The 17156-nt window shown below is 33.5% G+C and overlaps 2 protein-coding genes and 1 long non-coding RNA gene across 5 annotated transcripts; 1 reads left to right on the forward strand and 2 right to left on the reverse strand.

The window, feature by feature from the left end:
- Positions 1-837: 837 nt before the first annotated feature.
- LOC126872216 (tryptophan--tRNA ligase, cytoplasmic) lies at positions 838-2679 on the reverse strand. The gene is made up of 3 exons (XM_050631898.1): positions 2400-2679; positions 1250-2187; positions 838-1162 (listed from the first exon to the last, which is right to left on the reverse strand). Exons 1-3 carry the CDS (start codon positions 2524-2526, stop codon positions 995-997), a joined length of 1233 nt encoding a protein of 410 aa, XP_050487855.1. The 5' UTR covers positions 2527-2679; the 3' UTR covers positions 838-994.
- On the forward strand, positions 2557-4877 carry LOC126872230 (uncharacterized). Its single transcript, XR_007691912.1, has 2 exons — positions 2557-2686; positions 3264-4877. It is a non-coding gene; the product is annotated as an uncharacterized LOC126872230 (long non-coding RNA).
- Positions 4605-17078, reverse strand: LOC126872191 (uncharacterized). Of its 3 annotated transcripts, XM_050631831.1 has the most exons (5): positions 16934-17078; positions 15863-16313; positions 14134-14435; positions 11580-11835; positions 4605-8616 (listed from the first exon to the last, which is right to left on the reverse strand). In XM_050631831.1, the coding sequence occupies exons 2-5, from the start codon at positions 16121-16123 to the stop codon at positions 6241-6243; spliced, it is 3195 nt and encodes a 1064-aa protein (XP_050487788.1). In that variant the 5' UTR covers positions 16124-16313; positions 16934-17078; the 3' UTR covers positions 4605-6240. The 3 variants fall into 3 exon arrangements, with proteins under 3 accessions (XP_050487788.1, XP_050487789.1, XP_050487790.1); XM_050631832.1 differs by lacking the exons at positions 15863-16313; positions 16934-17078 and adding an exon at positions 13992-14046 and having other exon boundaries at positions 14134-14204; XM_050631833.1 differs by lacking the exons at positions 15863-16313; positions 16934-17078 and adding an exon at positions 13992-14043 and having other exon boundaries at positions 14134-14200.
- Between the last annotated feature and the right edge of the window lie 78 nt (positions 17079-17156).

The raw sequence follows: 17156 nt of genomic DNA on the forward strand, positions 1-17156 counted from the left end.
TTTGTATGATTATTGTTTCTCCACATAGATTAATTACTTGAACTTGTTCGTTTTCTTTGTTATTTGTAAACAGCATATTAGATGCTATATTCACAAAGTGTTACGAGATATGATCTTGTAATTCGCGCAATAAAAATGGCGGGCAATAGAAATATTTTAATCTAGTCTTATTACATAAGAAAATTGACAAATTAGGAAATAGTGTAAAAAAATATTGTATTACGGTCATAATTATATAATTTAATCATTTCAAATAAATCCTTTTTCTTAAACATTTTAATATACTTTAAAAAATTATTATAAGCATTATACTGAACATACATAGTATATATACATATCTATATCTAATAACAAGAATATTAGTAAATATGAACCACTTTCGTGGCAGATATAAACTAATTTAAACGTATAATACATAATATGCATTTAAATTCATTCTTTTTATATTTGAATTTGTTTTTTATACTGTTATTTTAACGCATATCCTAATACATAGGATGTTGCCCTCGCTAGAGGCCTCAAAAGGAAATGTCGTCATTGGCCTGATCACTGCATGTTTGCATACATGAGAATTGGAAATAAGAATGTGAAAATAAGAACGATTTCAAATGAAACATATATACACAACACAGATAATATCGGTTTTCGATGTCGCAATAACATCAGGTCGACGGTTTCTGCTTTGGGATTTCTAGTGAAACTCATCTTGCATAATCATTATGCAAATAGTAAGTACCTAAACATTTAAAAATATAATGAAATATATTTTTTACATATTTATAATGATAATTCTTACTTATATATAAGTAAGGACTGTAAATGCAAATACAAAGTACGTATTTTTATAAAAGCAATTTAATCCATTACCATCATGACATAAAAAATAATTTTCTTAAAGAAAAAATTATTTGTGCTCCTAAAATAAATAAAATTAAATAAACTGATGAAAGTATTCCTATGTGTTTTATATACATAATAAGCAATTTGCATCTAACTATTTTATATTTGCCACAAAACCAAGATCCCTAGGAATCATATATTGTTTTACTATTTCATCTGTTAATTTATTCCTAGCTTCCTGATGTGCAGCTACCAAAGGCTGTAACACTTCAATTAATTCTTTTTTAAGTTCTCCTGTTAAAATTTCTCCACTAATATAACCCTGAAAGTTTATATATTATTATATACATATATATATTCTTATATTTATTAATACTAAGGAACACATTTCAATTTTTACTAAACTTACTTTTCTAAGTTGTTCTAATTTTTCGTCATCCTCTAGGAAGAATCGTAACCACTGATATGATATATCAATATCACAATTGCCTCCTAATTGTCTGTGTTCTTCAATAGTAGCTTGTCCTCCTGAGAATGCATGCTTGTTAATTTTATTCTTTATTTGTTTAGCAGTGTCTGTCAAAAATATTGCAGTATTGTTATCACTAGCTGACATTTTTGTTTTAGAGCCTTGTAAAGCTGGAAAGAATATAGAATGTAACAGCGCTGGTTTTGGATAGCCAATTTTTGGTGCAACATCTCTTGTCATTCTAAAGTAGGGATCTTGATCTATAGCACATGGTATTAAACAATTAACTTTTGCATCCTTAAAAATAAAGGGAAAAGTTCCAGAAATTGCTGGAGCAGCTTGAGTTGGCGGAAATGAGATTTTTCCAATAGGATCACTGTCTCCAAATCCAAAAATGCCTTTCACTTGATTAAATGTAACACTTCTTTGTATTCTGATCATATTCTGATAAAATGCAGGATTATTTCCAATATGTTCTAAATTAGAAAAAATAAATGTATTCTCTGGTTTAAATCCAAGAGCAATAATGTCTTTTGCATTATTATAGGCCAATTTAATCGCATCTTCTATTTTTATGTTCTTCCATATTGCTTTCTCATCATCAGTTAGTTGTATGACTAATGGAACACGGAATACTTCTTGAAGCCATTTACAAAACATAAATGGTATAAGATGTCCTAAGTGTATAGAATCTGAACTGGGTCCTCTACCAGTATAAAGGTAAAAAGGTTTTCCTTGTTCATAAAGATTCAAGATAGTATTCATATCTCGATGAGAGAAGAATATTCCTCTTCTAAGAAAATGATGTGGTTTCTGTCCTGTGATTTTCTCAAATCTCGCTAATAGTTCTCCATCGATTTTGGAACTTCCAAATCTTTCTATAATAACAGAGAGAAATCTTCTGAAAAAGTGAAATTATAAGCTAATGTGTATATTCACATATGCATGTTATCTTTGTCCTCTTTCAAAAAATGGGAAGGATTTATAATCTATGAAACGAAGATAATAAAGCAACAGTATATCATTTTATTTTATGTGATAAAAATACTTTTCAAAGATTTTTATGAAAGATATTTTCTATGGAACTCACTAATAAGCTTATCATAATCAATTCCAGTCTCGTTTTTAGTTGCAACATTCCAAGGTGTCACAATATCCTCCTCATCCGCTTTCCCATTTAACGTTGACGTGTCAATTTCAATTTCTTTCGCTGTCATTTTTCTTTATATTTAATTATTTTCCGACTTTTAAGTGCGATCGTGCAAAGATTCCTAGGAGAAAGATATATCATATGCAACGCAGAGTTGGTTACAAATCAACAGGGTTATGTCGGTCTCCGCATGCTATGTTTCCTGCGCACGCATTTGTACATTCAAGGTAAGAAATTTCAGTAATTTTTTTTTGCAGTTGCATCATATCCAGTTGATTACAAGTAATATATTTATTAATTTTTTATTAAAATATATTTAAATTTAATTATAATTGTTTTTGTGAGGTTCGAATTATCTAACAAATTATCTGTCAATATAGTAAGTGTGATATTATATTTTGAACTATGTATTTGAAATACTAACGTCATCTCACGGTGATAAATTCAAGTAAATAATGATCTGCTTTATTATTAAATCATTTAATATATATAATGTTTTCTATTGAAATTAGCTATTAGTTATAATCTACATAAAAACTTCGAGTTTACAGTTATTTTATTATTTCAATATACAATTAAACTCTAGGATAACTTGTTACTTCTAGTGAGTCTTGTCTAGTTAATGTATTATATCTTTTGGATATATACAAAAACATATGTATTATGTTATATTGCGAATTATAATAAATCTAAAACAAATCATAGCGTTAGCTTTCGTAACTTTTCTGTTTAAAATTATCTGAAAATTAATTTTATTCTAAAATATGTAAATATAAATAATAATTTGACGATAATGTGTTACAGATGTTTATGGGTAAAATGAATGTTATAGGACGCAAATTTGTTGTTAACAACTGGACAATATAGTAACGTATATTCTTTTCATCAGTTTCATGTAAATTTGCAATTTGTGATTTTGTTTTTTATTTGGATATTTCGGTATTTACAAAGAACGATAAAATGTTTTTTCATAAAAATATATCAGTGCCTCTCATTTTGATAAATGTTCTTTTATTTGTACAGAACTTCCAGTATGTATTATAGAGCGATATTAATCTATAACTTAAAATCAAGCATACAAGAATGAATCAAGATTTTCATTCGTTTGTTCCTCCATGATTTATACAAATGGAAGACATTTCATAGAACGAATCGTCGGTAAGGAACTAAAACTATGAAATCTGTTTTTACTACTGTACGTATAATTAAAAAATTGATTGTACATCGTTTGCAGTCGTTAACACAGTGAAGCGTTAGCGTTTACTTTTAGAGATTTCTTTGCATTGTATTAAAAGGAAAATTTTAATTCAGACATCCGCGAGACAGGTAGTAAATCATATTTTACAACTTTCCATATAATATGATGTGAAATTTGTTGAGAATGTAATAAATTCAGCTATACAGGACACTTAAAAATATGCCGATGAGCATAAGATGCAAATAGAACTCGTAGAAACGAAATACGAAGAATTTATGAATCATAAAATCATGTTTTTTAATAGAATTATTAGTATGTTCCTATCTATTTTACAAATATATATTACTCAAAACAATTAGAGCATTGCGTTTTTATAATATCTTTAGTCATATTTTTATCGAATGTCTAATGTATATGCTATTGAATTTTTGTTCTAAAAAACAAGTATCATTAAATAGTAAAGTCATTTCACGAGGTAATTCCTTAATTGTTTTGAGTTATTATAAGCTACTGAAAATGGTGAACATTTATCCAAAATATGTAATTTTCAAAATTCACTTCTGTCAACGATCTCTTCCAAGTTTTCTAGGATGTCCTCATGAAGTTAAACTCATACTGTTAAATTGGTTTCCATTTGCGAAATATCTGTACTATTACACACATCTGTATTATTCATTGAACTGAAAAATAGGGTATTTCTATATGATCGATAGTATGTATAGGTAATATTTGTGCGCACATATATTTAAGCGAGCGCATGGGAGAATCTGTTTTAAAAAATATCCCAGATGTATGACAAAAATAACTTTGTCTCACGAAGAATCTTCTTGTGAACTTATATGTATATAAAAGTAGTTTCGATATTTCATTGGCATTGTGAATAGTTGAGAGGACGATCTAAGTCCCGAGATAGTTTTCTTCTTTTCTTTTTTTGAAATTCGAACTAGTGAAGCGACTTTTTATGGCGACGCGATATAAAAATTAGATTTCGATAGAGATACTCATAGATCAATTCAAATGTCAGACCATCAGATTATGTGATTAACACCAGACATTATAAAAAAACAGAATCGATTATGTAGATGATGTCTTATTGTATAATTACAAGCTACTAACTCGAGGGCTGACGACATCCATATTAGAGTTCGTATATTGAAAATTTTTGGTCCTTACGTTTTCTCTACTGTACAATACTCTTAAATAAATTACATTGGATCTAAGATGATTCTTGCTTTCTGCTTTATCTTTTCTCGCGTAAACAGCGAAACAACGATTTTTTCACGTTACTTTCTCTTTACTAAAACGCTAAACTATCTACATTCTCTGAGCATTCTTACAGAGGATCATTTTATCGTGTATTTGCCTCTAAAATGCCGATAATCAGGTTGCTTAGAATTTTGTGAGGATCGGAACGAGGTTGATTTAAATTTCATATAATACATAACGGTATGTTTCATCATCTTGAACTATTAGTCATGTGTGTTAAATTAATTAAAATTGGATATGATTAAGTAACTAGTCGAAAGAGAAAATGGAAGTATGAAGTGGAACTTAAATATGGTATAAGTGAGACAGATCTTATTGGCTGTGCAAAAACAAACGTTATCCATCGATATTTCGCCAGAAAACTTTTGTTCGCTTGCAAATTTTTAATCAGGTACATACATAAACGGTAATTGTAGTTCACTGTCTTCGTTTACTTGTTCTAGGAAAAAGGAAAGGTTTGTAAATCTTGCGCAATCCGCTTGGCACAGTATTTTGGGTAACGTTTGAACAACGCTGAAATATGTTTAAGTATTGGCCAAGTCAACCGCCATTAGCGAGGCAAAATCTGATAAATATAATCAATATGACGTATGTTTTAAAGGGTATCTATAAATACAAATCGAACCGTCGTTGCTTTTCCAATAGCGATCTCGCTTTATCAGTAGATGATTAATTTAATCAATTATACATTATTCGTCAATGTTCCTCCTTTGACATTTTGCGTTTTGAATTTTTTTATTTATATTAACATAAGTATGTCAATGTGAATCGTGTAATATATTACAAATTTATATAACGAATTTAATCCTAAGACTCCTTAGATTAAAGTCAGATAAAATTATTCGGAGCAGTTTCTCAATAAATTAATAAGTTTTCGTTTCCTTGAAGAATTCTGTCCAAACGATTATTGTAACTATTCTTAGGAGTTGAAGGATTAATTATCGTCAAACATTTATAGAATTTCCTCTCTCATGTGATCGTTCTATGATCTCGCTAAAGACACGTCGTACTATCACAGTCCAACTTGAAATGTTCGATTCCATTATTTCACGATAACCTACGTTTCAGTACGTCTCGTTAGAATAAGATAGACAGAATAATTTCTCCATGCAGGCATCAGACTATTATAAAAATACAGACGTGTAATCGTATCATTATACAACATGGTATGTATACCGTAAAAATTCCAATTCGACGAGCAGAACATCGCGATCGAAAAACAATTCTAAGTAAAACTTCCTCGTTTTATTTCATCATGTTTGTCTGAATGAACGATTAATTCTATTCACCAACTGCTTCGAAGCATCCACAATAAATCTATACTCTGACACCGACACCACTGTCACCTTTTATTTCCGAAACGAGCTCGATGGTAGGAGTGCAGATTTCTGTAGGTGTCGGTGAAGCGAGCGGGGCCAAATGTGAATTCTTAATAGACATATCCTTTAGGATATAGTCTACTCCTGGTTTGACGCGCAATCTATTTCGATGTAAAGATGGCTCTAATCTCAAAATCGCACACGATTTCGTCGATAGACAACCGTTTCGAAACATAGACTCCGTGGACTTGCTTTGCAGATCGTTCTCGATCGCTGACTTTTTCAAATTGATCGTCGATCTGGAATTATAAGGAGACAGATTGTGTTCAGAATCAAGCGTGAATTCTTCATTTTCTTCGAACGATGTGAAGATTTCTGAATCAGGTACGGATGGAGCGCTAAAGAACGACTCGCGTAATGACGATGTCAACGCGTCCGGGCACATAAATGGATCGAGGGACGTCAGATCGTTGAGATCGCTGCCACTGTTACAGACTTGAAAATTGTTCACCGAGTAGGACGAAGGGAACGCCTGATGTTCAGTGACTACGTTGGACAGGATCTCTTGGCTTCTCGACGACTCTGACCACTTCGAGTCCGAGGGTCTTCTCGAGCTGAATCTCGTCGAATCGTGCTCAACGAAGATAGGGTCTGGTAATCTCCCTTCTCGACACCTTTCTGAGTTTTTCAACAAGGCTTCGAATAGATCGATGGGTTCTATTGGTGCTATTTGACCCGACAATACCATATTATTTGAGGAACTATCATGACTAGATTTGTTATTGATTGATTCGCGGTCTTCGCTATAATCTTCAATATTCAACAAGACGGATGGTATCACAGGATCTGAGTGTCTAACTGGACTCCTCCTATTACCCATCGGAGATTTTAAGCAATCGATACTAATGGAAGGCTTCGACGTTTCAGAGTTCTTCGTGTCTTCTTCTTGTAGAGGAGCAAGAGGAAGTGGATCTATGGGACTCGGTGGTTCCGAGTGTATTGTCGGTACTGCCAGACTCTCCATGACTCTGTAAGGTTCTAACAATCTTACGTGCGTCATCGGTTCGATGGTATTGATCGATTCGGAATGTTTCAGTATTTCCATGTTTCTTCGCATTTGTAATACTTTGAAAGCTGGATCTGTTCTGGGCTCCAAGTACCTCGGAGTATTATCCACATGAACAAGATTGGCTAATTTGTTAGAAGTAATTGTTATGTGCTTCGGAGACGTCTTCTGCCTTGGACTATCCAACAAACTCGACCTCGTACTATCCGGGGTGGACGGCGGCGTATAATTGTTCTGAAGTCTGAGGTTTAGATTCGGACTGTTTCGATCGAAGGGACTATTAATCTTCAACCGCGGTCGTGGATAAATTTGAAGACGCTTCTGATTCTCCAATTGTCGAGATAGCATAACGTGTTTAGCCAATCCACCCTCGTACTTATTATTGTGATCTAAATTCTGTACAGAGTATCTATGAGCTTCGGTGGTGTTCCCACCGGTTGGAAGTCGAAGATTCACCTCTGAAGAGATTGCAGTCGCCGATTTGATATTAGGATCAGACATCGAACAAAGATTCGAATTTCTTCTTTTGCAATTGATAGGACTCAAACCGTTATGGAAATCTTTTGTGTGCACTATGGGACTGTTAGCGCTTAGCACGGGATCCGACATAGTATTCATTTGCAATACTTTGCGATTCAACGTTACGTCGCTCTTTAAATTCTGATAGGAGATGAACTTCGGTTCCGACGCCTTCGAAAAATTCTTACTAGCGAGCCTCTTGTGATTCAATCTTCTCAGGTGTCTAATTTTATTGAACGTTGGATCCAGAAGATATTTCAGATTTTTGATCTTGTCGATATTGTGATTCGAGTCGATCATGTGATTCCGATCGATGATGTACTTTAGATCAAGCATTTTCGTGAGATCGTGGATATTCTCCTCGACGATGTCTGCTTGTCTACTCTCAGAAGACGTATGATCCATGTTCCTTTCTGGTGAGATGTCTGTGTGCTTTCCTGACACTTCCAGGCCTCGCCTGCTTGTGTACAAAGTGTTGTTTTGTTTTGTAGCGAAACAATCTTCCACCGGATGCCTTCTATCATCGTTGCTGTTGTTCACCTCGGCTAATTCCATATTCGTATTGGAATCACGTCTCATTGGCGAGCAACCGTAACGGCTGGGTGTCACTCCGAGGAAAGCAGCCAGCTTCTTGGTAATCTTAACCACTGCAACCCTCATTTCGCCGTGATGGAAAGCGTAAATCCATGGATTCACGCCACTGTGCGCCATAATGGGCAGTCCAAGCCACACGACCGCCCATTCGGTAAGAATGTTGGTACCGCAAAAAATATCCAGCAGCATGCAGGTCTGTAAAGCAAATTTACCTTATGTTAAGAAGGTAATTTCGGCCTGCTTCGGTCTTTGTTGCTTGATCTTATGGGAGGGTTCTGATTTATGTCGTGTGAAACGTTCAACGAGGAAATGAGAAGCGATTAGAGCAGTTTATGCTAAAGTTTCTTTCAATTGATTTTGTTTATAATTTATACGATAAATTTTCTCCAATATTTCTCAAATTTAAGATGATGTATAATATAAGAGAGGAGAATATATTGAAGAAAAATGTAAGATTAAAAAACATTGGCTAAACTTCAGAAAATTTTGTCATTATCTTCATAGATATATGTTTCTCCCGTTCACTTGATCTATATGGATGGCGTTAATCTATTTATAACATTCAAAGGTTGAATAATACGCTTGAGCTACATCGTTATAAATATGACCATGTAATACGTGAACTAAAATGGGAATTATTTGTCTTGATCTTTGTTAATGAAAGTTAGTAGATTGTGTATGAAACTAAAATCCATATGTATTTGAATTTTGGTGAATTTTATCTTTACATGGGATTTGAAGAAGTCATATAGGACATTATTAGTATGTCGTTCCATATACATGATTGAAAAAAGACACATAATTTTTTCCGATGACAAAGCCTTTATTTAGCCTGATTCTACTTTGATGTCGTTGTTTATAAATATTCAGTTGGAATTTAATAATATGATTTCATTCTTATGACAAAATACTAATAACACTACTAATGTGTTACGTATCTACTAATGTCGAGGATCTAAAAAATTCTGTAAAAATTATCACATTACTTCTGTATTAATAGTTATTAAATCATTAACAATTATTTTTGTATTATATGACTGTATTGGTCATTTTGACTTTAAGATCAAATACATATACATTTTTACCGATAAAGATCTTTTTTATTGATATATATTTTAACAAATAAGTTGTAGTTGGCAGTTCTTTGAAAAGTTTTAAACTCTTTTTATTGAGGTGAGGATATATAAAAAATTTTCCTATATTTGTAAACGTTTTGTAGCTTTTTATAAATGAACGACGCTTCTACCACTGGAGTGACAAACTGAACGATAAAATAAAAATTCGTAAAATTGTCTTGGACAAAGTTTATTCGATTAATTTATCGAGACGAATTTTCACAGAACTAAGAGGAAAAATCGCTAAAATCGCTTGTATTTGTTAGTTTTGTCATCCAATGAAATTGTTTATAATTGTTGTCCTCCTAGGAGCTGTTCTTTTAACGATAAAAAAAATGGTGGGCTATTTAGAATACTTCTCCAAAAGTTTTCCTCGAGCTCAACTTCTTTTTCTTCACAGTTAGAAGACGCCCATTTCTGCTGCTTCTTCGTTACCACAATTTCGGAGGTTGTGTCGTTTTTCAACCCTCTCCTTCGTGAAACTTTTCCTCGTGAAATGGAGATTGACGGGTTACGGAAACCTCATTACCACGTCGATTCACGCAACATCAATCGATTGCCAATGACCCAAGGACGGAATTTACTATCAGCTAACTTTATTTTATTTTTGTTTTTATATATAAAAAAGTGAAATATCAATTACTTAATTAAATTACAATTTACACACATAGAATGAAATATTTTATTTGAAACAATAATTTTGTTTTCAGCCTAGGAGTGAACATTCTTTTTCTGTTATAATCTGGGTCGAGCCAAGTTACAGTTTGAGTATTGGTCTTCGGATGCGGTAAAATTGCAAACAAACTGTGCCTCAAAGGTTTCATTTTGCAATTATAAAACAAAAAATTTGGTTTGCAAGTTGGTGGATCGTGCACAGATGCAAATTTATTTCAGAGATTATATTTAACGTTAGAAAATACAACGAGTATCTTAGTATATTTGTTTTGTTATTAACATTATTGTTCTGTTTATTATGACTTATGATTTATTATATAGCAAAATCAGCCTAGCTCATGTTAGGTTCATGTTACGCTAAGTTGTCACGTCGTTTGCATCTTATTATATTAGTTAAAAACTGGTGATCTCATTTCGAAACTTTTTCTCTTTCATATTTGGCTTCGTAGAGTGCTTATTAAATTTTTTACATCATTCGCGTTATACGTATTTTCCTGGGCTATGGTTTACAAGTAATACTGTATTGCAACCTTTACGGCAAGTAAACTACCCATTATGTGTTTTAATTGGAAATTAACGTTTTTTTTTCTCAAGTAATTAAAACCCGGTAACTAATAAGGGTGTAATGAAGGCAAACAAAAATAGCCAGCATAAAGTTACGCAACTAGGCAAATGCTGCATTCTAAACAAAATTTTCAATTAATTTTAAATTTCAGCTTCAAATGTAACTTCTTCGAGATACATACATCTTATAAATATAAAGCCATAATTGTACCATACACTAATCGTAACTATGGAATTTTCAATTCTTATGCAGGTACAAAGTGCAAAAAGATACAAAACCTGATTAGGAGATTACACAAAATCTGATTGAAAGAATGCAAAATCGAATGGTTAAACTACTGTTTTTATCAACATAGGGGATATATACTAATTTTAATTTTGCTTGAGATACAATCAAAGGACAAAATTGGATTGGGAAACATCATTCGATGTAATTTTATATATTTGCAATAATTTAAAAATGTCTAAATACTTATAAATATGGTGTAACGCGCAGTGTAGAAATATAAAATACAAAGAAGCATAGTCTAAGGAGAAGTACGTATTTAACATGCACACCATGACGTTCTTAAATTTTACATCAGTGTTACGTTACGAGTATGCATGCCAGGCAAAGTAGAAATAATGTTGCGTAACTCCGATGTGCAAGTAGTATGAGAGTAATAATAGCGACACAACGCACGTTGGCGTTGCGCGTCGAAAGGAATGCTAATTTATAAGAATTTACGCGCATAGGGTGGTTCGATTACAAATGGAGATCTATCTGGTGACCGTGTGCGGTCGCATAGGAGACCATCTACTCACTTGAAAGGGAAGCCAGAAGATGAGAAACGCGCCGACCGTGACTGCTAGTGTTTGACCGTAGCGCGGTAATGCTAGGGTCTGCGTCTGGTGCCTGAACGATAGTTCTACCGTGTAAATCGCACGTGCGTGTGCACGTGCCACCAGATACACGTACATGTAGCAACCGAGGAGAACGAGAGCACTGGGTGCCCATACTGCCACTACCAGGAACACCCTTACGGGCGGGAGCACCGCTGCACCGAACCTGCAGTTGCCACTGTGACAGAAAGCAAATTAATTTCACTCGTTAGTTCAGCGATCGAGTTATATAATTGCGTCGATTCGAATATCGTTTGATTCGATGCTGCACGCGCCTGTTAATTTCCGTTACACGTGTGCCAGGTGCTTCGTCAAGGTTAAGGCCTGTTTGTCAATTCCACGAAATTTTTTTGGAAAGTGCTTTGTGATTAATTTCAATGATTTGCTTTGTTGATTTGCAATTTTAGGTTGTTTATTAAAGATTCGAAGAAATGTGGATTATTCAAAGTACTGATACAGCTATCCTGTTTAATATACAGTGATGTCTTAATGATTGATTTTATCTACTTGGTATTTTGATTTTCAATGCTATGAATAGTTTTAAGAAATCATAAATTACTTAATATAAATTCGAGAAAAATGTGGATTATTTGAAGTGTTGATACTGTTGTATTTTAAGATAGTAGTGTGCTGGTGATTGAGTTTAACCATTTGGTATAGATCGTTCTGGAATTCTATGATTTAAGAGTTTAGGTCGATGATCGCTATTTCTTTAAGACGTTTGTTTATTCAACTATTAGATCGGAAGATAATTCTTTCTTCGACTACGTTTCATAATTATTTACCTTTACTTGAAAAAATTAACGAGGTTATGTAAACTTTGTGGATGTAATCTATCGTTTGATGTTTAATGGATACAAGGAGATTAGATTGCGTTTATTATAGTAACGCAAACACGACACGTGGCGCGGTTAAAATAACATTACTCTATATTGGTTGGATAACCATGCAATTCATGCTTCAATCCGTGACTTTTACTGTAAATCATGCATATGTTTCCTGCATATTGCATCGTAATCCTATTATGGCATGGTTGTAATTCAGGGACCAATTGTCGATCCCAATAGGGCATCGCGTAAAAAAAGGAGAGTGATAAATCTTAATTTAACTGATAATTTATTATATTACAGAATTGATTATGTGCATATATTTAATTCGTGTACATTTCATTTTTATATTCGAAAGAATCTTTCTATTCTATTTTATATTACAGTAGAGCTACAAAATTGTAACACATAAAATGAAGACAGAATAGAAAATCACAGCACGCATGCATCCCTAATGAACTTTACATTTTGTTACGTTTCGACGAAGTATGTAAAAAAAAGAAGTAGAAAATTAACTACGTTTGTTTATAGGAACAGAAATTGGCCTTGCTATTTTTTTGCACTGTCGGTGCAAAATGTGAAAAAGGCGCGGGCTCGATTGGAACACATGATTGTATTTCCTAGTTTTATACTACTGTTCGTTCGACCCGTCGGTTGTTTGAGGAACGTGACTAGTGAGCAATCTGATTTTAGCAATTTTCGAAATGTTTGTTCAATAGGATTCAACTGCTGTGCAGAATTAGCAAAAGTTCCTACCGCGTGCATTTTAATTTATAACAATACTCATAGGAAATTCTGATTCTCGGAAGAATTAGTTAAGTTAGTTACATAAAATAAAAGAAATTTAGTTACAAACCTCGCGTTTTTATTTAATTAAACTTATTTTACGCGCTTTCAGAGTGAGATTTTTGTTGACAAAAAATAACTATTAAGACATTAAAATTTTTCAAAATTTTTGTACCAATTTTTCATCATTTTTAATTCAATTATTCAGTAATTTGTATTCTAAAAATTTCTCATCACCTTTAACTCACATTTATTTATTCACGGACCTTTATGCTTTCACTCTTCGAATGAACATATTCTTTATGTTATAAACAATGCAATTTACAATCTCTTCCAACATGAGAAAATCCTATAACATTTGAATTTAATTAACAAACGGGAATTCAAAATGGTAAGAGATATACATGTCAGAAATGAAGATTTTCAATAAAAACAATAAATCTATTTGTTTTCTTCACCAGGTGTATAATCTACCATTTGAACGATATTGATTTTCAGCGTTCATCATCTTTACAGAATTACTTAAAGAATAAATTAATGTTTATAATTATTAATTATTGTAATTATTATAAATTAATGTTAATAACATTTATTTCCATTATTTAAATTTATTGTATTTATTTCTATATTAGGCTTTCATCTTGATAAACATAATTTAATTAGCTCATATACAGACCTACAGATAGACCTACATGCTCAAATAACTTATTCTATCACTTACAACATTTTTCATCGTGAATTTCCACATGGAATTTATATCCGTTTGACCATTTCTACTAAAAAATGTTTTTGCTATTTACATTGTTTACTATATCGGTTCATTAATGAAACTAAAACTAAAAGAAGATTGCAGCGGCTCTCACCTGTGTGGTTGAGTTTCTCCTGGTATCTTGGCGTAGATCAAAGGCGAGAGGCCGACAATGATCGCGTAGATCCAGAACACGGCGATGTACTTCTCGATGCTGCTGTGAGTGATGATGTTCTTGTACCTGAGGGGCTGTGCAAGCGACGTCAACCGGTCCACAGCGATTGCCACAGTCACCAACACGCTCACGCTGCACAGTGCAATCACGATGCAGTATGGTACGATGCACAACGTGGAAACGCCATTTTCCGGCAGCCCAGATAACTCTAGATGCATCCCAAAGGGCATGAACACACCGACCTGCGTGCAAGTAATATCCGATTTGTATATGCTGGATGATTAGAGGCGAGAATCATCTCTACGACCTCTTCGGAACTTACTCTATAAACAACAGACATTGGGCAAAATGAAAGTTTTATAATAAACGTACGTATGTTTCAAAGCGTTCCTTAACGTTTACGCTTGCAGTTCGTGTAGAACGTAAAATTAAACTGAGTTCAAAGCCATTTTCAGTAGTAATATTGCGAACATTCTCTAAAGAGGAATTATTCAGAGAGGGTGAGTTGCTGTATGTTGGGGTATTATAACGGAGTGTGCTTTAGGTCATTAGCAGCAGGTGACAACGTATACGTGGTTTGCTTCTAGGTTGAACTGTTCAAAACAAACTATTTCGATGTAGGATCAGATTGTAAGATCTCGTTCGTTTCGATATAGTCTATGATTAAGTATAAGAAAAAATGCCGTATCGATAAAGGTTTATTATGTTGAGCCAGAGTGACTTGAATTTTTTTATGAACCATCCATAATAACGTTTAATTATCACGATTTATGTTTATGTTGTCTGTGTTTGATTTATTATATCATATAAATTATTTGTATTTATGGTATACATAAAATATAAAGGAGTTTGATTGATTAATTTTGAGTAGTCCTGTATACTAAAAGTGAAACGTGTCAACATCAATCGCGGCGGAAGGACTATCGTACGAATTGCAGCGGGGATAGAATCCTCGCCTCGTCCCGTTTTCTGATTGATTAGCTGACTAATTAAAATATCCCGTTAGACGATCAATCTCGAGAAACAATGGGGCACTTCAATGTTGATATCTCCTTTGAAATGGATTCTAATAAAAGCTCAGCATTGACGATATTGATCTATAATTCTTTACATTCTATTTTTAACTTGATTAAGTCATTTAATTTAATTAATTTATTATTGAATAACATTATTTTATCGACAATATTTGAATACTACAGGCGAAGAACATGATAAGTCAAATTTCCTGTTTTTTGTCAAAATTCAGTATGTCGTCAATAAATTCTACATCGAAGCTATTTTCTTATTTAATTTGGGGATTAGGTGTGCTTTTTTGTTACCATTCTGAACACTAAAAAAGTACCAATAATATTAATTGTATAAATTAATCTCTCTTAAGACATTGTGAATTTATCACCTATTTTCAAAAGAATTAGTATTTTTTTTCAGCCAATAAGTGACATAAAAGTAAAGAAAACTGTGATCGTCAACTACGTCATATTAAAATTCTTCTGTTTACTTACAGGGTGATATTAAAATTAAAAACTAAAGAAAAATATACCTGTCATGTTTCTTCTCCTATGATTTCTATTTACTAGAGAAAGAAGGATAAAAAAACTGGACTAATTCAACACATCGATGTCGATCGCGTCTCAATGGTTGCCATAGTTAAAATTACTTGATGGCTTACCCCAAAGTCGCTGACGGCCAAAGAGACTAGTAGGTAATTGGATGCAGTCCGTAACCTTTTGTACCTATAGAAGGCGGCCAGGATAATGGAGTTCCCGACGACGGTGATTGGTGATAAAATGTAGACTATCGACATCGCCAAAACCACCGAAACGGGATTGACGTCCAGCCGTGTATCGATCTTGGTAACCGTCGGTATAAGAGCGGTCGTCAATTCCTCGGAAACGGTGGACGGCAACGGGTCCGTGGCGGGCGTTGACATCGTAATTTAGAAGCTTTCCGCGCGTTTCCCTTCGGCTCTGCGTCTTCAAGTGAGATTCCGCTCGTAAACGTGTCCTTCGTAGGACGACATGACGCAATCACCAGATCACGTCGATGAAAATTTCGTGAAAATCTTTAATTGCCCGATAATAACCTCGTACTTCTGGCGTATCGTTCGATGCGGAAGTCTTCTAAAAATTTTATCGAATATTATTTTATCGAAGAGTTCTTTTCTATCCCGAGGATCATTGACATTTAAATTCAGAATACTATCGGCGCAAGGAGTCAGGACATTTTTTAATTTCTAACAACATGTAACCTAATGATCAGACTGTGGTTATTTTTGTACCTTCAAATTTTCTGTGAGTGCATAAAAATTAATAGTTTGCTAATGGCAAAGTCATTCATGTTTCGCTTCCACATACTAACTTGTTAGTATGTTATTATGTTATCTATAAATCTAGGTTTGTAATTAAAAGTCTAAAATTCGTAATTTAAAAAGACAGTTGTAATTAAAGACTAAAACGAAGAGGAAGAAATTCTTCTATTTGAGCCACATTGAAATCAAACTGGTCAACTATCTATCTATCTTTTTCAGGAGTTAAACACTAATTACGTATTCTAGAAGTAAGATAATAAATGTTTCAGAAAGTGATGTTGATAGGTTTGGTTAAGCTTCTAAATGGGTTACCTATCTTCGTTATAAAAGAGTCCTCCCAAAAACTCTCATTTCTATATTATAAACGTGACATTTTACACTTAGAAGTTGTTTCGTTCTCGAGATAAAAGAGTAACGATCAATTTTACTAACCTTTTGTGCTTTTACAGGAATCGTCCGGAGCCATGGTAAAAGTTTGACATCCGCCACTAAAGGAGAAACGTCGTTATTTCAAATCGTGTGATTTAGGGTCCTGGCGATAAATCCCTCGTGAAATCAGCATCGGTTTGGGACTACGTTTCGCATCGGAAATGGAGGCCGGAAATCGCTCGATTTGGGTAATGTACAACCTTGGCCCGTTTTCTTTTCACACCGT

This window comes from Bombus huntii, chromosome 12 (genome assembly GCF_024542735.1).
Source record: "Bombus huntii isolate Logan2020A chromosome 12, iyBomHunt1.1, whole genome shotgun sequence".
Taxonomy (NCBI): Eukaryota; Metazoa; Arthropoda; class Insecta; order Hymenoptera; family Apidae; genus Bombus; species Bombus huntii.

Coding starts and splice junctions, on each gene's coding strand:
- LOC126872216 (XM_050631898.1), bottom strand. CDS start 2,526: ATGACAGCGAAAGAAATTGAAATTGACACGTCAACGTTAAATGGGAAA. Junction 2,188..2,399: donor TGATTATGATAAGCTTATTA/GTGAGTTCCATA, acceptor CTGTTATTATAG/AAAGATTTGGAAGTTCCAAA. Junction 1,163..1,249: donor AATTAGAACAACTTAGAAAA/GTAAGTTTAGTA, acceptor ATAAACTTTCAG/GGTTATATTAGTGGAGAAAT.
- LOC126872191 (XM_050631831.1), bottom strand. CDS start 16,123: ATGTCAACGCCCGCCACGGACCCGTTGCCGTCCACCGTTTCCGAGGAA. Junction 11,836..14,133: donor GGAGAAACTCAACCACACAG/GTGAGAGCCGCT, acceptor TTTCTGTCACAG/TGGCAACTGCAGGTTCGGTG. Junction 8,617..11,579: donor TCTTCTGGCTTCCCTTTCAA/GTGAGTAGATGG, acceptor TTTGCTTTACAG/ACCTGCATGCTGCTGGATAT.